Raw genomic sequence first — 18,412 nt, forward strand, 5'->3', positions numbered from 1 at the left:
TTTAGTTTGGAACGACTGTCGCCGTTTATGCTTCATTCTTGATTTATTTTGAAAGGCCTCAACGGAAACGCTGAGCGTGCTTAATGCTTTCGTTATCACTGTTTTGTTAGCTAATTTAGCTAGCAGATGTCGACAGGTCGAATTTATTTCCACAAAACTATGTGTGGTAAGACGTTTTCCTCATCTTTGACTAACCTGCCATGAATAACACATAGCCGATATGCTAACCCGAAAACAAAATTGAGAGGCTGTTGTGTGCCTTTTTGAAGCATCCGCGGTGAATTACCTGCTCGTCGCTAGCCTTTGCTAAGCGAAGCTTGCTTGGATCCGTCTAGTTATACGTTTGGTCTGTCTCATAATCTTACATAACATCATCTTCATCAAGCGGTTATCTTTATCGTGAAGCAATGCAAAGTAGATTAATTTTTGAATGGATTTTCTAATTGATACTGTTTTTTACGTGTACCGAAGATTCGTGCCGAGGCCCGCTACTGCAGGGCCGATCATGTTATCCGTGCTATTTTATTTTTATTTTTGTTATTGCTTATATCTAGCAATAAACTAAGTATTTTATTAATCAATGTATAACCTCAACGTTACACCACATATAGTGCAACAACACTTTTTCTTTCTTTCTTTTTTTTTTTTTTTACTGAATGTCGCAAATGAGTTAGCTTTTTATTTTGTAATACTGGTTTAAGTACTCGAGTATTTTATACTGTAGCCTTTGGTGTGTATGCAGAGAAAAATGTTCAAATAACTTGAATCCGACATAAGAAATACTAAGAAAGAATGTAAAAAAGTTAACCCCTAAAAATCAGGCATTGCTTTGTTTTTGAGCTCCAACATAATCGTTTAAAAACAAACTAATAAAAATGGCTTGCTCGTCTTGTTCCGATCAGGGTTTGTTCAGGGTTTTATGCTGCTGAGTCTGGTACCGATCATCCACGAGTAAAACTGGGTGATACCGATTCGGATCACATGGATTAACTGCATTTTCATTTCTGAGCTGATTGCTAACAATCATTTGAATAATCGATTAAGCTGTCAATTATTTTTTGATTAAATCGACAAATCAGGTAAAGAAAATATACATATCCAATTTTCCATTCCTTTATTATACAGAAAACAGAACATTGTTTTAAATTTATGGTGCAAAATGCACACAAATATTTTCAGTCACTGATTTGATCTGTAACGTGCAGTGTTAATGAAACTGAGGAGAGGACGCCACGCTGCACATGGGCTGGTTTTTAGTTGGCTGCAGCCTGCAAAGTATGAGCTGCAGGTGATCGTTTTTTTTGTGATCTCCGTCGCAGGGCGTCTTGAACCTGTGCAGGCTACAATGAAATCTCAAGACTACCAGTTTCTGATATACTGAGCGTTTGACAAGTGGTCCTCAGGATCAAATCATAATGGCTTGTTTTTCTCATGTGGAATTTTAGCTTAAAACGGTTCCAACGCCACTCCCAGACAAAGAGGAGAATGGCTCATCGAGGCGCTCCACCTCAGCTGTCCCAACGGAGCGAGTACCTGGAGAGTGACAGTGACTCAGATTTGGACTCTGGTGTCGGCGATGAGGTTGAGAGTTGCCACAGAAGCCCTGAGACTGAAGAGGACAACCACCAAGATGCCATGGAAGGCAGCAGTGGGGCGGGAGCACATTTTACCGTTTTTGTTGCTTTTCAAGGGAGTATGGACGACGAAGACTTCGCATTTAAACTTGATAATGTTCTCAGTGGTATACCCAACATGCTTGATATGGGTTAGTATGTTTTTTTTGTTTTTTTTTACGCAACATTCTGATCAAGCAATGCACCTGCCATTATCAGGGACCGACCAACATGGTTTTGTTTTTTGGCCGATGCCGATCCCGATAATAATTGCTCATACTCATAATGGCTCATACCAAAAGGAATTTGTATAAATGGGCTTCCCCATAAATGTACAATATGTTTAATCAAGTAATAATAAAATCTTTTCACCATAGCGTTAAAATGTACAGCGCATTGTGAAAGTATTAACCCCCCCATAAAATTCTTGACCTTTTGCCACATTTCAGGCTTAGAACATAAAGATATAATTTTTTTTTTGATGATTCAAAACCAAGTGGGACACAATCGTGAAGTGGAACGAACTTTATACAATATTTTGAACTTTTTTTTTTTTTTTTTTCACACAAATATGTACCTCAAAAATATCCATCCATCTTCTGCCGCTTATCACAGGTCGGGTCGCGGAGGCAGCAGCTTTAGCAGGGAAGCCCAGACTTTCCTCTCCCCAGCCACTTCAACCACTTCCACAGCCGGAATGAAAACCACACTGTTCCTCCTGAATCCGAGATTTCGACTTCCCGACGGACCCTCCTCTCCAGCATCCCTCAATAGACCTTACCAGGGAGGCTGAAGAGTGTGATCCCTCTATAGTTGGAACACGCCCTACGGTCCCCTTTCTTAAAAAGGGGGAACGCCACTCCGGTCGGCCAATCCAGAGGCACTGCCCCCGATGTCCACGCGATGTTGTAGAGGCATGTCAACCACGACAGCCCCACAACATCCAGAGCCTTTAGGAACTCCGGGCGGATCTCATCCACCCCCGCGGGGCGCCCTGCTACCGAGGAGGTTTCCAACCACCTCAATGACTTCAACCCCAGAGATAGGAGACCCCACTTCAGACTCTGCTTCCTCAAAGGAGGACGTGTCAGTGGAATTGAGGAGGACTTCGAAGTATTCTCCCCACGACTCACGACGTCCCGAGTCGAGGTCAGCAGCACCCCATCTCTACTATACACAGTGTTAATGGTACACTGCTTTCCTCTCCTGAGACGCCGGATGGTGGACCAGAATTTCCTCGAAGCCGTCCGGAAGTTGTTTTCCATGGCCTCACCGAACTCCTCCCATGTCCGAGTTTTTGCCTCAGCGATCGCCGAAGCCGCGATCCGCTTGGCCAGCCGGTACCTGTCAGCAGCCTCCACAGGCCAAAAAGGCCCGATAGGACTCCTCCTTCAGCCTGACGGCATCCCTTACCGCTGGTGTCCATTAGCGCAGTGGTCCTCAATCCTGGTCCTCGAGGACCGGTATCCAGCCTGTTTTCCATGCCTCCCACAGTCAACACAGGTGATTCATATAATCAGCTAATCAGCAATCTCTGGAGAAGGCTGATAACGATCTCCACCTGTGCTGGCTATGGGAGAAATGGAAAACAGGCTGGATACCGGTCCCTGAGGATCAGGGTTGAGGACCACTGCATTAGCGGGTTCGAGGATTGCCGCCACGACATGCACCGACCACCTTACGACCACAGCTCCGATCGGCCACCTCAACAATGGAGCGGAACATGGCCCACTCTGACTCAATGTCATCCGCCGACCCCCGGGACAAGGGAGAAGTTTTGCCGGAGAAACTCTTTCTGACGGGGTTCCGCCAGACGTTCCCAGCAAACCCTCACAAAACGTTTGGGTCTGACAGGCATCTTCACCCACCATCGGAGCCAACACACCACCAGGTGGTGATCAGTTGACAGCTCCGTCCCTCTCTCCTACCTCAAAAATAGGATGTTTGAAATTATTCACCCCCTTTTCTCTCAGTGCAGCCATCTGACTCCAGATCATGATTTCTGAATGATCCAATGTTGACCTAAATAACTGATGATGATAATCCACTTATGTGTAATCTAGTCTCAGTATAAATGCACCTGCTCTGTGACGGTCTCAGAGGTCTGTTAAAAGAATATTGGGGAGCAAACAGCGTCATGAAGACCACGGAACACACCAGGCAAGTCCGGGAGGAAGTTGTGGTGAAGTTTTAAAGCAGGATTAGGATTTTAAAACATTTCACAGGATTTACATCTCACGGAGCACTGTTCGATCAATCATATTGAAATGGAGCGCGTATCAAACCACTGTCCCTCGAAACTTCAGACCCTTACGAAAAGCACTGGTCAGAAATACAGCCAAGAAGTCTATGATCACTCGAGATGAACTGGCGAGATCCACAGCTAAGCTATTAGTGGCACGCTGTACAAATCTGGCCTTTATAGAAGAGTAGCAAAAAAAAAAAGACACTACTCAAAAAATTTGCTCCACTTCCCTAAATCTCCGCCATGACTATAGATATTATCATCTATCTATAAACTCGTTATAAGATAGACCTAATACTCTCTGCGCACACTCTGACTATGTGAGTGCCACTGCCACCTACTGTAGTGGATGTGCAATTATGTTTTGTAATGTAATACTAATACTACAACACAGCATGTTCCCTGGGGTAACACACGCCCCCTCTGGCATTAGCCCCTTCACAGAAAAAAACAAACAAACTAGGTTCATGTTTGCTTGAAGCCTGAAATGTGGCAAAAGGCCAACAAGTTCAAGGGGACTAACACTTTCGCAACGCACCATCTTAGTATCATGTGACTGCATGTGAGTTTCATCAATACTTGATTCCTGGCTTAGAATGAATCATACATCTCCAAACTGCGATTTGGCTTCATGATATTCATTTTTTCCATTAATCTTATTCTTATTACTTTCTTTTTTAAAATGGAAATCACAACTCAATTTCAGATACACTGCAACCGCACGTTGTATTCTGCCCTCTTCTAGAATCAAAGACACTTCAGCCACAGCACGTCGAGCCGTGGAACAGTGTGCGCGTTACATTCAACATTCCACGGGATGCCGCTGAACGACTGAGGCTACTGGCTCAGAACAACCAGCAGCAGCTCCGAGACCTGGGAATTCTTTCGGTGCAAATCGAAGGTTGGATACATACAGCTTATTTCACGGCTATTGTACATACGTTTATTGCTTCAAACAGTCTAAAAATAAAAACAATGCGTTGATAAATAAATGTTTCCTCTTTTGTTTAGGAGAGGGGGCCATCAATGTTGCAGGGGGACCAAATCGAGGGCAAGAAGTTCGAGTTAATGGACCAATTGGAGCAGCTGGCCAGATGAGAATGGATGTGGGGTTTCCAAATCAGCCTGGTCCAGGTATTGCTACTGTTTTGTTGCTACAATGTAACACTTTGGGAATTGTCTGTTTTTTAGAACTGAGTTATGGAATTTTCCATCTCAAGACTTTTTGTAATAAAAAATAAATTAATTAACTCATTCACTCCCATCCATTTTCACTGAAGCAACCCCCTTCGCTCCCGGCTGTTTTACTGGATTTTGACAGATTTTGCAAGGCCACAGAATATTGTGTTATATTGCTATAAAAACATGGAACCTACCTAAAGAAAGATTATGGTTTCTTCTTTCATCAGGGGAAAAAAGTATTTTTCTATCTGTTTCCGTTTTGCAGCAATTAGCATTAGCATATAGCTAAGTTTCATCATTATTCACAAATCTGTTTAAACAGTGGGGGGAAAGAGCTTTTTGCAACATGGCCCTGGTTGATCTCTTATACTCTGCTGCTACCTGCTGGCCGTTTTTGTAATAACTACCATTGCTTTAAGCATTCTCTTTAGTTCAGAGGCTGCGTCAAAGCATTCTGTATGCTCTAGCATCTTTTTGTTGTTTTTTTTAAACATAAACGTATAAATACATCTTTGGGAGCATGGTAATATTTAAAATAGAACATAGTTATACGTTTTTGGTAGCAAATGAGTTGAAATTCATTATGCATACAGGGACTTGTATAGATTTGTACATCCACTGCGGTTTAATATGCTACTTTTCCACAAGTAGGAGTGAGGATGGCAAATCCTTCGATGGTCCCTCCAGGCTCAGCTATGACAGGCCAAGCTCTAGTGCCAGGTAACAGTGGACAGATGCATCCACGTGTTGCAAGACCATCTTCACAGACAGGTTTTTAACTGTCTTTAACAGAGATATTTTATAGTGCACATTTTTGGGATAGTACTACAACATTGTACATTCTGTCACAGATGTCATGGACCCAATGATGCCAGGCATGTCAGTTCAGCACCAGCAACTTCAGCATCATCAGGCTGGTCCACATGGCCCCATTCCTCCCCAGGCTGCCCATCACATGCAGGCGTTGCAGGCTGGTAGACCAATCAACCCTGCTGCTTTACAGCAGCTTCAACAACAACATCACCAACAGCAACAAGCCCAACAGCAGGCACAACTCTCTCAGCTTGGGCCCAGACCTCCATTCAACCCACAGGGCCAAATGGCTATGCCTCCTGGCTGGAACCCCTCCGGAGTCCTCCAGGCTCCGGCCGCTCAAGGAGGTCCTGCCTGGAGGAAGCCTCCACCTCAAGCTCAGATGGTTCCACGCCCTCCTTCGCTTTCTACAGTTCAGACGCCGAGTCACCCACCACCACCGTATCCATTTGGTAGCCAGCAGGCAGGTCAGGTATTCAATACCATGGGACAAGGACAATTGCAGCAGCAGATGGCAATGGGTCAGTTTGCTGCACCTCAGCCTAAGGGTCCACAAGTTGGCCCTGGTGGTGTAGTCGGACCACCTAGACCTCCTCCACCCATTCCAGCCCCAACTGGGCCGCAGGGGAATCTCACTGCCAAATCCCCGGGGTCCTCGTCATCTCCTTTTCAACAGGGTTCACCTGGAACTCCCCCAATGATGGCTCAGAGACCCACAACTCCACAGGGTTTTCCACAGGGTGTCGGCTCACCGGGAAGAGCAGCCCTCAACCAACAAGGTAACATGCAGCAAGGATTCATAGGAATGCCCCAACATGGAAAACCTGGAACACAAGTTCATCCAGGTCGGTAACTTTTCTTCTGTGAGTATAATTGAATGTAAATATAAAGAAATGGATATAATACTGTTTACCATAAGAAGTACATATATGAGATAAGTCAATGACTCTTGACCACAGGTATGGCAAAGCGGCCAATGGGCTTTCCAACCCCAAACTTTGCCCAAGGTCAGGTGGGCACAAGCACGTCAGGAGCGCCCGGTGGGGGATCAAGTCTGCAGAGTAGCCAAACAATGACTCACACAGGTAACGTACCTTTCTTGTTCTAACAAAAAAGTTTTTTTTCTTTGAATGAGAAACTTTCTCATAAGGATGAGAGCGGTAGCTTATTTAGCAGACTATAAGATGTCAGCCGTTTTAAATGTCCCTCAGACACAACATTATGTTGATGTGCAAGTAAAGCAGCATTGTCCTTATAATAAAGTCCCAGGTGAAAATAGAACCTAACTAGGTCCTGCACATTTCATTGTCACTTTCACTCAGAAATGCAAACCAAGATGTTTTTATAGGGTCTCCCATGCTAACATGCAATGGACTACTTTCTCGTTCAAATTAGAAAACGTTCTCAGTAAGGTGAGAAACGTAGAATGAGGAAGTTGCTTGCCCTAATGAGAAATATATTTACATTGTTTTTTTCCCTGTGACACTTTACACAGTACAGAATCCGTACTAACCAATAGTATTGGTTTCTGGAAAGTATAGATTGACCAAATGTTGACATATAGCCAGCAATATGTGCATTACTAGAATCCCTAGCATCTTCACAAATTGTATTGTGTTCCACTTTGTGGCCACTTGAATGTTCAAACAAGCATTACTTAACAGTCAGTAGGCAGCATGCTAGTTGGTGTTCACCTTTATGTCAATTACCAATGCTCTCCTTCTTTGTTTGCATCAGGAATCCAGCAATCATCCTCCACACCAAATTCAATCCATGCCCAACCCAATGTTATGGGTGTACAAAGTGGCATTCCAGGTCAGTCCCCTGGCACAGCTACTGGGCCTAGCATGACCCAACAGCAGCAGCAGCAGCCGCCTGGCATTCAGACCCCGATGTTGGGCCTCCAGCATCAGGCCCAACCCGTGTCCTCCTCCCCCAGCCAGATGGTTCAAGGCCAGGGTGGAGGTCAGACTGTCCTCTCAAGGCCCCTCAGTCAAGGGCAGAGAGGAGGGATGACCCCACCCAAGCAAATGATGCCTCAGCAAGGCCAGGGGGTGATTCATGGGCAGGGTCAGATGGTTGGAGGCCAAGGGCATCAGGCAATGCTCCTGCAGCAACAGCAGCAGCAGCAGCAAAATTCAATGATGGAACAAATGGTTGTAAGCCAGATGCAAGGCAACAAACAGGCCTTTGGAGGAAAAATGCCCTCCGGGGTCATGCCTGGCCAGATGATGCGTGGGCCCTCACCAAACGTTCAAGGGAACATGGCTCAGTTCCAAGGCCAGGTTGGCCCACAGCAGATGACGCCGCAACAGCAGCAGCAAATGGCCCATCTCCAACAACAACAGTTACAACAACAGCATCAACTGCAGCAGCAGCAACAACAACAGCTTCAGCAGCAGCAGCAACAACAACAACAACACCATCAGCAGATGAATCAGCAGCAGCCTCAACAGCTTCCACTCACTGCCAACCCAAATCAAATCATGGGTATGCATGGGCAACAGTTGAGGCTCCCTGCTGGTCACCCGCTTATCCAACAACAGTTGCAACAGCAGCAGTTACAGCAGCAGCAACAGAAACAGCAGCAGCAAGTATTGTTGCAGCAGCAGCAACAACAACAACAACAGACAGCTCAACCACACCCACATCAAATGGGAGATCCCAATAGTGGGACAGGCGATTTGGGGGTCCAACAGATGGTCCCTGATATGCAGGTACAGCAGGCACAAGGCATGATGGGGGGCCCTCAGCACATGCAAATGGGAAATGGACACTTTGCAGGTCATGGCATGAACTTTAACTCCCAATTCCCGGCTCAGGTTCCAATGGGGGGACCTTGTGCACAGGCAGGTGGTTTTCCTGTCAGTAAAGATGTAACATTGACAAGCCCACTGCTGGTAAATCTGCTGCAGAGTGATATCTCAGCCAGCCAGTTTGGACCGGGAGGAAAGCAAGCAGGTGGGGGCAATCAGGCCAAACCCAAAAAGAAGAAACCTGCACGAAAGAAGAAGCCAAAAGATGGAGAAGGGCCCCAGCAAGTTGAGGGACCTGGGTAACCAGTTTTATTGGCAACAAAAAGCCAGTTTCCAAAGGCAATTGTACATTAATATTATTATTCAAGTGGATTTATGTTTCTTATATTTTTAGAGGTCTGGATGCGACTGGTTCTATGGAGGATTCTGAGCTGCAAAATTTTGGAGGCGAACAGAGTTTGGGCATGGATAACACTGGCCCAAAGCTTGCTGACTTTCCCAATAGGCCTTCAGGTATTTCAGAATGGTTTCATTCATTTGAGTATTGATCAGTTCACTGGATGAATTATATACTAGGATTGACTGTGCTGACTAAGATATGACACACAATTTTTTTGGGGCAATAAATGTTTGTAAACCTTTGGCAAGGTTTCAGGTGACAAAAAAAGCTAAAACTATGAGTGTGTGTGTGTGTGGAGCAAATGCTAGTTAGGCTCAGTTACAGTTGTTTTTAAATAAGGTCAGTAGTAGGGTGGGTTGATGCTTTTCTTGTAGCCAGTGATGTAAAGTTTTTTACTATGTCTAGTAGCAACGCATTTTGTATATACGTATGATGACATGTTTCCATTTCATATCTGCTTGTCCCAAGTGTTCCCTGGTCAACCAGGTGATCAAAGGATATTGCAGCAGGTACCGATGCAGTTCATGCAACAGCAGCAGCAGCAACAACACATCCAACAACAGCAGCAAATCCAACAGCAGCAGCAAATTCAACAGCAGCAAATTCAACAACAACAAATTCAACAGCAGCAGCAAATTCAACAACAACAGCAGCAGCAGCAGCAGCAGCAGCAACAACAAATTCAACAGCAGCAGATTCAACAGCAGCAGCAAATGCAGCAACAGCTACAACAGCAGCAGATGCAGCAGCAGCAGCAGATGCAACAGTTGCAGATGCAAGGTCTCCAGAATGCTCAAGGGCAGCAGGGCATGGCAGGACCACAGACCACAGGTCAAGGCCAACCCCAGGTACACCACCAGCTGCAACAGCAGCAGAGTCAGCAGCAACATCTACAACAGCAGGTAATTTTTTTAAGGTACTTTGCAATATGCGATAAATATCCGATGATCTAATCCTGCTTGATTCAATCTCCGAACTACAGCAACAGCAGCAGATGCTGATGATGCTTAAGATGCAGCAAGAGCAGAAAAATCGCATGTCCACCGCTCCAGGAGGTCAACTTCCTCCTCGTGTCATTGGCAATCAACCTGAGGCGCAGAGACTCCCGGTTTCCCAGCAAGGGAACATGCCTGTCATGATCAGCCTTCAAGGTCATGCAGGATTAGCGCCGTCGCCTGACAAAGCAAGAGGGATGCCCCTTATCATAAATCACCAGGTGAGAACTCATGGGACTTGTTATTCAAGTAAAAAAACTTAACTATTAAAGAAAGCTACGTCCTGTAATGTCAAATTTTCTACATATAGCAGTGGTTCTTAACCTGGGTTGGATCGAACCCTAGGGGTTCGATGGAGACCAAGGCACGCACCTGACTCAAATGATTCGTGATGATACGCCCCACTTGGGGCATCATAGGCTGCAGGTGATCACGCTACATTGATTGTTCTATCTGTGCTGCAGGAATTTGTTGCACTCGTTAGTTGACTTGAGACTGTTGTGATGGTATGTCATTTGATTTCTTTATTATTGGAATCCCTTCATACTATGTTGAGCCCAAAAAAAAAGTGTTGGGACGAATATGTGCAATATGACTTTGCCTGTATAACGTAACGTATGGTGTTCCACATGGTTCACTTTTGGGGCCTCTGCTGTTTTCATTGTATCTGCTGCCCCTGGGTTCCATCTTACGAAAACAGCGGTGATTGTTTTAAAGTGCTCTGTAAATATACAGTTGAGTTGAGTGATGGGAGTCAGTGTCCTAACTGCATGATTTGCAATGCCAAGTTGAGCAATTCTAGTCCAGCAAAACTAAAGTAACACTTCCTTTCGCCAGATTTGATGAAAAGGCTACTCTCCATGTTCATTTTGTTCATCAGTAAACCCTATAACGTCTTGAAATTGAAAGAAAAAAAAACATTTTCAAAGTTTTCAGTCAAGAAGGATTCGGTGAATGCACATGGGAAACTGGTGGGATTCAGTACCTCCAACAAGGTTAAGAACCACTGACATATAGTATTGATTTAAGAGCTAATTATTTTGTGAGTGTGAGTATTTTATTGCGTCAACTCTACTGTGTTTTGCATTTTAGCTTGCAGGTGCTTCGCGGCGAATGTCCCTTCCTGATTCAGGGCAGGGTCCCCAAGGCACCGGCTCTGATGAGACAACTTCTGGGATCCACCCGAAGCAGGACAGGCCAAGTGGTGCAGAAATAGGCATGCAGTCTGGAAATGGGGCCCAACAGATGATGGCCAACCAGGGTTCCACGCCGCACGTGATGAAGCAAGGCCCTGTTCCGTCATCAGTGGCCCAGCACACTGGAGCCAGTCCCCAACAACAGTTACCCACTCAACCTCAACAAGGGGGACCCATGTCCGGCATTCATTTCCCTAACGTTCCTACAACTTCACAGAGTTCACGACCAAAAACTCCCAACAGGGCCAGCCCCAGGCCATACCATCACCCCCTCACCCCAACTAATCGTCCACCGAGCACAGAGCCCTCGGAAATCAACCTTTCGCCAGAAAGGCTCAATGCGTCCATTGCAGGGTTATTTCCCCCTAAAATTAACATTCCTCTGCCACCCAGGCAGACAAACTTGAACAGAGGATTTGACCAACAGGGCCTTAACCCAACAACGTTGAAAGCTATTGGACAGGCGCCTCCCAGCTTAACTTTACCAGGCAACAACAGCAACAATGGAAGTGGTGGAAATAACGCAAGCAGCAGTCAACAACCGTTCTCTACAGGTACTGGTGGAGGAGGCATTAAACCGGACAAGCAGTCTGGAGGACAGAGTAAAAGGGCAAGTCCTAGCAATAGTCGTAGGTCAAGCCCAGCTTCTAGTCGCAAGTCAACCACACCAAGTCCTGGAAGACAAAAAGGGGCAAAAGCGGCCATCACGTGCCCTCCCCAACCTCAACAGCTGGTTAATGCTCAAGGGCAAACCATGATGCTAACACCAAATCCAGTATCTTTGGCGTCACAGATAAGTGGCAGCATGGAGACACAACAGACCCAGAGTTCCTTCCACGGTTTACAAGGTAACCCTCCAGAGGGCATTCGAGAAAGTCAGATAATGATGGCATCCGAGCAACGTCAGATATCTCAACTTCAACCACATCCTCAGCCTTTGAGGGAGTTATCGGCTCCCAGGATGACAAGTCCTCGTCTTCCCGGTCCTCAGCAGCCGAAATCTGACTTGGAGTTGCAAGCTGGGACAATCGAGAGGCACCCTACACACAAAGCACCAGTGCAGGAGTCGGGAGGATCAGCGGCTGTCAGGGCTGCTCCCACTTCACTCAACCAGCTTCTGGACGTCCCGAACAAGCATCTTCGGACTGTGCATGGCAATGTGGTTCGGGACGTTATGGCAAAAGACAGCCCCAAGTCAGCCATGGATCCTGAGAGGCAACTTCACTTTAATACTCAGAGTGCAGACATGCCAGCCCCTGTTTCTACTTCTGCCACGCTTATCGAATCAGAAGCTAAACCCAAGACTCCTGCGTCAACTCCTATGAGCAGTCACAGCATGCATCCTAACGTGACCTTCAATACCACTCCCAGCAATAACCAAAACCCTTTACCATCTCCTGGTATCAGTTCCAGTCTAAGTACAACTACTAGCCTTTGTCCTACCTTCACTAACACTAATATTGTCCAGAGTGTGAGCCCAAAACCAGTTACTTCCACTCAAGGCAGCCATTCGTTAGCCGTTAGCAGCAGTTCTAACACCAGCTGCAGTCCAAGCCAGGCCAGTGTGATGCTCAAACCCGGCATGGGCCCCAAACCTCTTACAAGTGTTCACTCTGTCATACAGATTCCTGCTTCATCCAGTTCGATTTCTCCCAACCAGATCACCGTATTTGTCACACCTAACCCAATGACCTCTGCACCGACCACTCAAGTTCCTGCATCTATGGTTTCCACAATGGTGACTCTTCCCAACAAGAATATTCGGCCCCAGGATATCCGGCATCAGACACCTGTAACGCGACCACCCCAGTTCATCACCACCACGCCTGTTTTTATCAACCCGATTTTTCAAGTCCCAAGTACATCCGTGTCGCCCAATACCACAGTCGTTTCTCAGTCAGTCACCATGATGGGACCGATCCAAGTATCTACTACAAACATCCAACTTTCTACCGCCCCGAGTTCCACGCAGTCCGCAGGGGCAAGCATAAGCACATCTCAACTTGCCCGTAGCACTGTTGGACAGCTTCAGACTGTCACCAGTGTGTCCTCAGCCACTCCTATTGGTGCTCATTCAACTTCTCAGCAAATCAACCATGGGGCTGTTAGAATAGAAAATATAGGCGAAGCTCAGAAATCAAGTCCACCAGTCAGCCAGCCATCCCATCCAAGCCCTTCGACGTCCTCCTCATTTCAACCTCACATTTCGTCTCCGCCTTGCTCAAGTCCTAACACACTTCGAAAGGGCCTCATGTCTGCCGCTCCCACTTCTCAGTTAAAAAGTAAGCCGGCGCAGGTGACCACAGCACTTTCTGGAACAGCTGATTCCCAGATACCAGCTCAAGTATCCAGTGTGGCTGCTCCACCATATGTCCTCCAACCTTCTGCTAGTCCTGTTATTCCAACTGAAGCAGTAGTGGCCCACACCACTATTGCCAACCTTACAACACCAGCAGTCTCCCCTTTGGTTTCAGTTCCTGGTCAGGTTACTGCTCCTACCCAGGCTCCTACAGCTCCATTGCCAAACTTCACCCTGTCTGCAACCTCTCAAAATCCCATCGGCAGTGTAGTTGGTACCACCGCTGCAGCCTCATCTACCATCTTGGTCTCTACAGTCAGTCCGGTTCAAAATCCAGTACCATCCGTGGTTCCAATTGTTACCATGCCTGGACTGATTCAAGAGACTCCACCCACAAATTCATCTGTCGCTAGCGCCAGCAGAGTTCCTCTTTCCCAGACGGGACCTGTGTCTTTTGAGCCCACCGTTACGCAAGCAGTAGCTCCTGCTGAAACTATTCAGTCCACGCCAGGTAAATACAGGTCTTAAGTGAGTTGTACTGGATGCTTGGTACTTCAAACGCTAGACCATGTTTTTTTTTTGCAATTCTTTCTAAGTCCTGTATGAGTATATTTTGACTGTGTCTATCTGTTTTCCCTTAGAATCCGTTCAGCAAGATGTTTCACAAGAGTCTGTTGCAGTTGAGAAGACCAGTGAGTGTGTTACTTTTTTTTTGCCAGTGATTCTTAATCTTGTTGGAGGCACTGAAGTTTACTACACACATTCACCAAACCCTTCTAATGAAAAATAAAATGTCCCCCCAAATTCAAGACATAGGTAAGGTATAGGGTTTACTGGTGAATAAAAGGAAAAAGGAGAGTAGCCTTTTAATTGAATCTGGCTCTCTTCACCTTGAATTCAGAAAGCGTTGTTCTTGTATTCGCCACCTCCATGCAGCTTAAGGAAATCCTCCTTTATTTTTGCTAGTTGTGCTGGACTCGAATTGCTTGTTGGCTCTCATCACTCAACTCAACTATAATTATAGAGCAATTTAGAACCAGTCACCGCTGTTTTCTTAAGATGGAACGCAGGGGGGGCAACAGATACAATGAAAACAGCAGAGGCCCCACAATCTAACCCTGTGGAACACCATACATTCCGTTATATATGTGTACTCGTATTGCACAGATTTGTCATGCCACTTTCATTTTTGGCTTGACATAATATGTAGGGGTTCCAATAACAAATCAGTCACATGACGTACCAATCACAAGTCGACATACCGAGCGCACCAAATTGCCTGCGGCGCAAATAGGCCAAGCAATGTAGCGTGATCACCTGCATCAATCATTCCGAACCCTTGCGGTTTGATCGACACCAGGTTAACAACCACTGTTTTATGCAGAAAACAGCAGAGGCCCCACAATCGAACCCTGTGGAACACCATACATTCCGTTATATATGTGTACTCATATTGCACAGATTTGTCATGCCACTTTCTTTTTTGGCTTGACATAATATGTAGGGGTTCCAATAATAAATCAATCACATGACGTACCAATCACAAGTCGACATACCGAGCGCACCAAATAGGCCAAGCAATGTAGCGTGATCACCTGCAACAATCATTCCGAACCCTTGCGGTTTGATCGAACCCAGGTTAACAACCACTGTTTTATGTGATCTCTTTTGGAATAAGGTGACATGTGTTTTTTGTTTTTCCTGTTCTTTCAGGTGAAGAGGTCTTAACAAGTCCTGATCAGGGGTAAGATTCCTCATACCATAATTGCTGTTGTTGCTTTTTGACTAAATGTCTAGCTGAATACATAAGTGGGATTTACGAATATATTCATTAATAATGATCTAATAATCATCTCCAATGATCTAAGTTGGCCAAAGACTTGTGCCATTGAAGAAGAAATGCTTAGAAATGTCGAACTCTACCGAAACTCAGGGAAGGTCATGTGGTTTGCCAAGTTGGGTATATGGTGAAAATCAGTGCCGCCTCGGCACATGGTACGTATGATGAGCATGTAACAATCTACTAATACTACAGTAATGCATGTCTCAGGTTAAACCTAATGACGGCGCATCGCCAAATTAGTCGTACACCTCCGCTGACCTTCATGGCCTCATTTCTTTTCTGGGGATTGCATTGATATGGTTTGGAAGTGAAGCCATGTTTGTGCGGCACAGTTGATAGTTTACCGCTGTTTTTCCACTTCTATCACAGATGGGCAAAGAAAAGAAAGACGCCCATCAACTTAGTTCCAAGGTATGTATTTGAACGCGTTTGCGCTGCAAAGACACAAGCAGTGGGTCATGTTGACATAGTGGAGCTGTCGGGACGAAGACGGACAGTATCTGTGGTAGATGAGGAAAAACAGCAAAAGTCCTGCGTGGTATTCTATCTTCCTGAGTAGTGCAGAGTTCAACTCACCCCCTCTTTAATAACGCCGTTTTCTTCTCCCCTCTCTTCTGTTTGTTCGTCCTGTATCTGCTATTCCCCAGGGCCGCCGTGGAGAAACCCAAGGGGCCGAGTAGACGCAGCTCTCGGGCCGAGAAGGAGGTGGAGGAAGAGCCGGTGGCGGAAAGCGGCGTCAGGAAGAGATCAACGCGGCCCGCAACATCCGCCGCTGCTGTTAAAGGTAACACAAGCACGAGATGATAAACTAAACCATGTGAATGTTGACTGGCACACTTCATTTCAACGACATGGCACGTATTTACATGTAACAGAAACTGGAGCCAGCCCCACGCAGGCCAAGCGAAGGAAGTCAAAATAGGAGCACACGTCTTGCTTTTTTGACCACTGTTTTGTTTTCTGCTGTGAATCATGATTTGGATTTCTCCGTTCCAGCTTATGATTTTGTATTTTTTACTCAAGGAAGAAATCGTGTACAGATTGTTTAAAACATAATAATTATGTATTGTCCATCCTGTAATGTGAGATTGTAGTTAAAATGTGTGCAAACTGCAAATAATGTTGTTTTTTGTTACATGCTGGATTAATCATGTTTAGACTGATAATGGAGCTTGTCCTGTTTGCAAAATGATGTAACTTAAAAGTGAAATAAATTTTCTACTGCATTTAGCCAGTGTGTCAAATTATTATTATTATTATTATTATTTTACTCACAACAAACGTTACCGTCAGCACCGTTGAAATATTTGCTCCTTATTATACATGAAAGCCATCCAACGAACTCTTACAGGGAATGGTAAAATGCAGCATTGCTTTACCCCTGGCGAGACTCGGATCGGGTACTGAGCTGTCTGATTTGTCATTCTGACTTTGGGAAATGTTTTCGAAGCTGCCACTCGGTCCTGCAACAACAACAACGCTTTGATAACTCGGTGGTTACGTAGTTTGTCCGCGCATGCGCAAACCGTGTCAGTTCGGACATTGAAGCAGAAGCTTCCTGCCCAGCACAACTTCACCTCTTTTTCTCACAAAAACAATGATGATTCGGCGCGTGGACACCTCGCTGGTATTCCTCGTTTAAAAATATACCACGTAGGGAGTTTATATCAAACCTATTAGACAAGTACTGTATTTGCTACCGAGCTATGAAATAACTGCGAGCCAACGTCTAAAACAAAACCGCAGAAAGACACGTGATGTCCATAACCATCTAATTAGGGACCCAGCTTTTATGCGGTAATGTATAATATTTTATTTTTGATTGATACACATGTAGCCTACATCTTGAACGACTACGCTACCTGCATTTTAAAATGTTCTCTGTTAAATCGTTTTTGTCACTGAATCAACTGAATGACCGTTGTGCTGCTCTTTCTGGTGTGTCCGCCTTTGGCCACCGGGGGCAGTATACGATATGCTACTTATCATTGACGCATTATTTATATATTTTTTTACTTCATGCAATAATTTCAATTCACAATTTAAAAAAAACAACAGGTACACCAAACAAGTATGTACCTCATTGATGCATTATTATGACTTTCACTTGAGTTCTAGGCAGTCCCTCCCATATATGTGGTCCCACCTGGATCCAGCCATATTGCTGAGTGTGCGTCCTGCCTAGGCCTCAAGGTGGGATTGGTGTTAACTAGGGGTGTGACGAAAACAGATATTTGAATTGGAAAATCTGTTTTGATTTAGTGTGTGCATTAGGGGTGGGAATCTTTGAATGTCTCACAATTCAATTTGATTCAGATTTTTGGGTCTGTGATTCGATTCAGAATCGATTTTCGGTTAAGAACGATTTTTGATTGAAAATGATTTGATTGACAATGATTTTTGCTTCAATCTATAGATGTGGAAGAAATTGTAATGATCTACTCCAGTCTGACTCGCTAATGCTAACTAGTGCGCTACTCGCGGCACTTTTATCACTCAAAAGAATGGCTCCACACTGCAAAAAAAACAACTTTTATTGGAATAACTTGATCGTGACTTTTTCCTTCTACTCTCTAATGTGGCTACAACTTAACAGTGTATTAGACTGCGTGGAACCACACTGCCCCTCAGTGGCCACACCGGGTACAACATGAACAGCGCGCCAAATCAAGGCAAGATAGTATAAATCGATTTTGGGACATTTTAAATCGATTCTGAATCGTACAAAATGTGAATCGCGGTTCTTATGAGAATCTATTTTTTTGGGCACACCCCTAGTGTGCATCAATTCGAACCCAATTCGATTCCACGTCCATGAATCTTATTCCAAATCTTTGGAGACACTCACACTTTGAATTTATAGTACTGACAAGTTCAAGTTTATTCATCTTGGAAAATGACAACAAAAAACACATTGTGTCATGTGGCAAATCAAATCGTATTTCTGGGAGCCACGGAGCGTCTTGATCCAAGCGGGAAAGCCAGCGTTAGGCGTTTGCAGGGTCAGGCCACACGACAGTGAAGAGGTGGTCCACCCTCCCTTAACCGATGGCCCACTGCTATTTATGGA

The 18,412-nt window shown here is 45.2% G+C and overlaps 1 protein-coding gene and 1 long non-coding RNA gene across 8 annotated transcripts; one reads left to right on the forward strand and one right to left on the reverse strand.

Annotated features, from left to right (window-relative positions):
* The first annotated feature begins 79 nt into the window (after nucleotides 1–79).
* ncoa6 (nuclear receptor coactivator 6) lies at nucleotides 80–16,572 on the forward strand. 7 transcript variants are annotated; one of them, XM_077568495.1, is made up of 18 exons: nucleotides 80–166; nucleotides 1,446–1,765; nucleotides 4,604–4,759; nucleotides 4,870–4,992; nucleotides 5,689–5,811; nucleotides 5,892–6,698; nucleotides 6,813–6,938; nucleotides 7,591–8,570; nucleotides 8,676–8,908; nucleotides 9,004–9,122; nucleotides 9,478–9,911; nucleotides 9,992–10,225; nucleotides 11,097–14,010; nucleotides 14,141–14,191; nucleotides 15,213–15,243; nucleotides 15,712–15,753; nucleotides 15,990–16,126; nucleotides 16,218–16,572. In XM_077568495.1, exons 2-18 carry the CDS (start codon nucleotides 1,486–1,488, stop codon nucleotides 16,262–16,264), a joined length of 6,837 nt encoding a protein of 2,278 aa, XP_077424621.1. In that variant the 5' UTR covers nucleotides 80–166; nucleotides 1,446–1,485; the 3' UTR covers nucleotides 16,265–16,572. The 7 variants fall into 7 exon arrangements, 6 of the variants coding, with proteins under 6 accessions (XP_077424621.1, XP_077424575.1, XP_077424602.1 ...); XR_013294497.1 differs by having other exon boundaries at nucleotides 7,591–8,908; nucleotides 15,712–15,880; XM_077568449.1 differs by having other exon boundaries at nucleotides 7,591–8,908.
* Nucleotides 15,743–16,877, reverse strand: LOC144053733 (uncharacterized). Its single transcript, XR_013294501.1, has 3 exons — nucleotides 16,722–16,877; nucleotides 15,919–16,117; nucleotides 15,743–15,842 (listed from the first exon to the last, which is right to left on the reverse strand). It is a non-coding gene; the product is annotated as an uncharacterized LOC144053733 (long non-coding RNA).
* Nucleotides 16,878–18,412: the final 1,535 nt, after the last annotated feature.

This window comes from Vanacampus margaritifer, chromosome 1 (genome assembly GCF_051991255.1).
Source record: "Vanacampus margaritifer isolate UIUO_Vmar chromosome 1, RoL_Vmar_1.0, whole genome shotgun sequence".
Lineage (NCBI taxonomy): Eukaryota > Metazoa > Chordata > Actinopteri > Syngnathiformes > Syngnathidae > Vanacampus > Vanacampus margaritifer.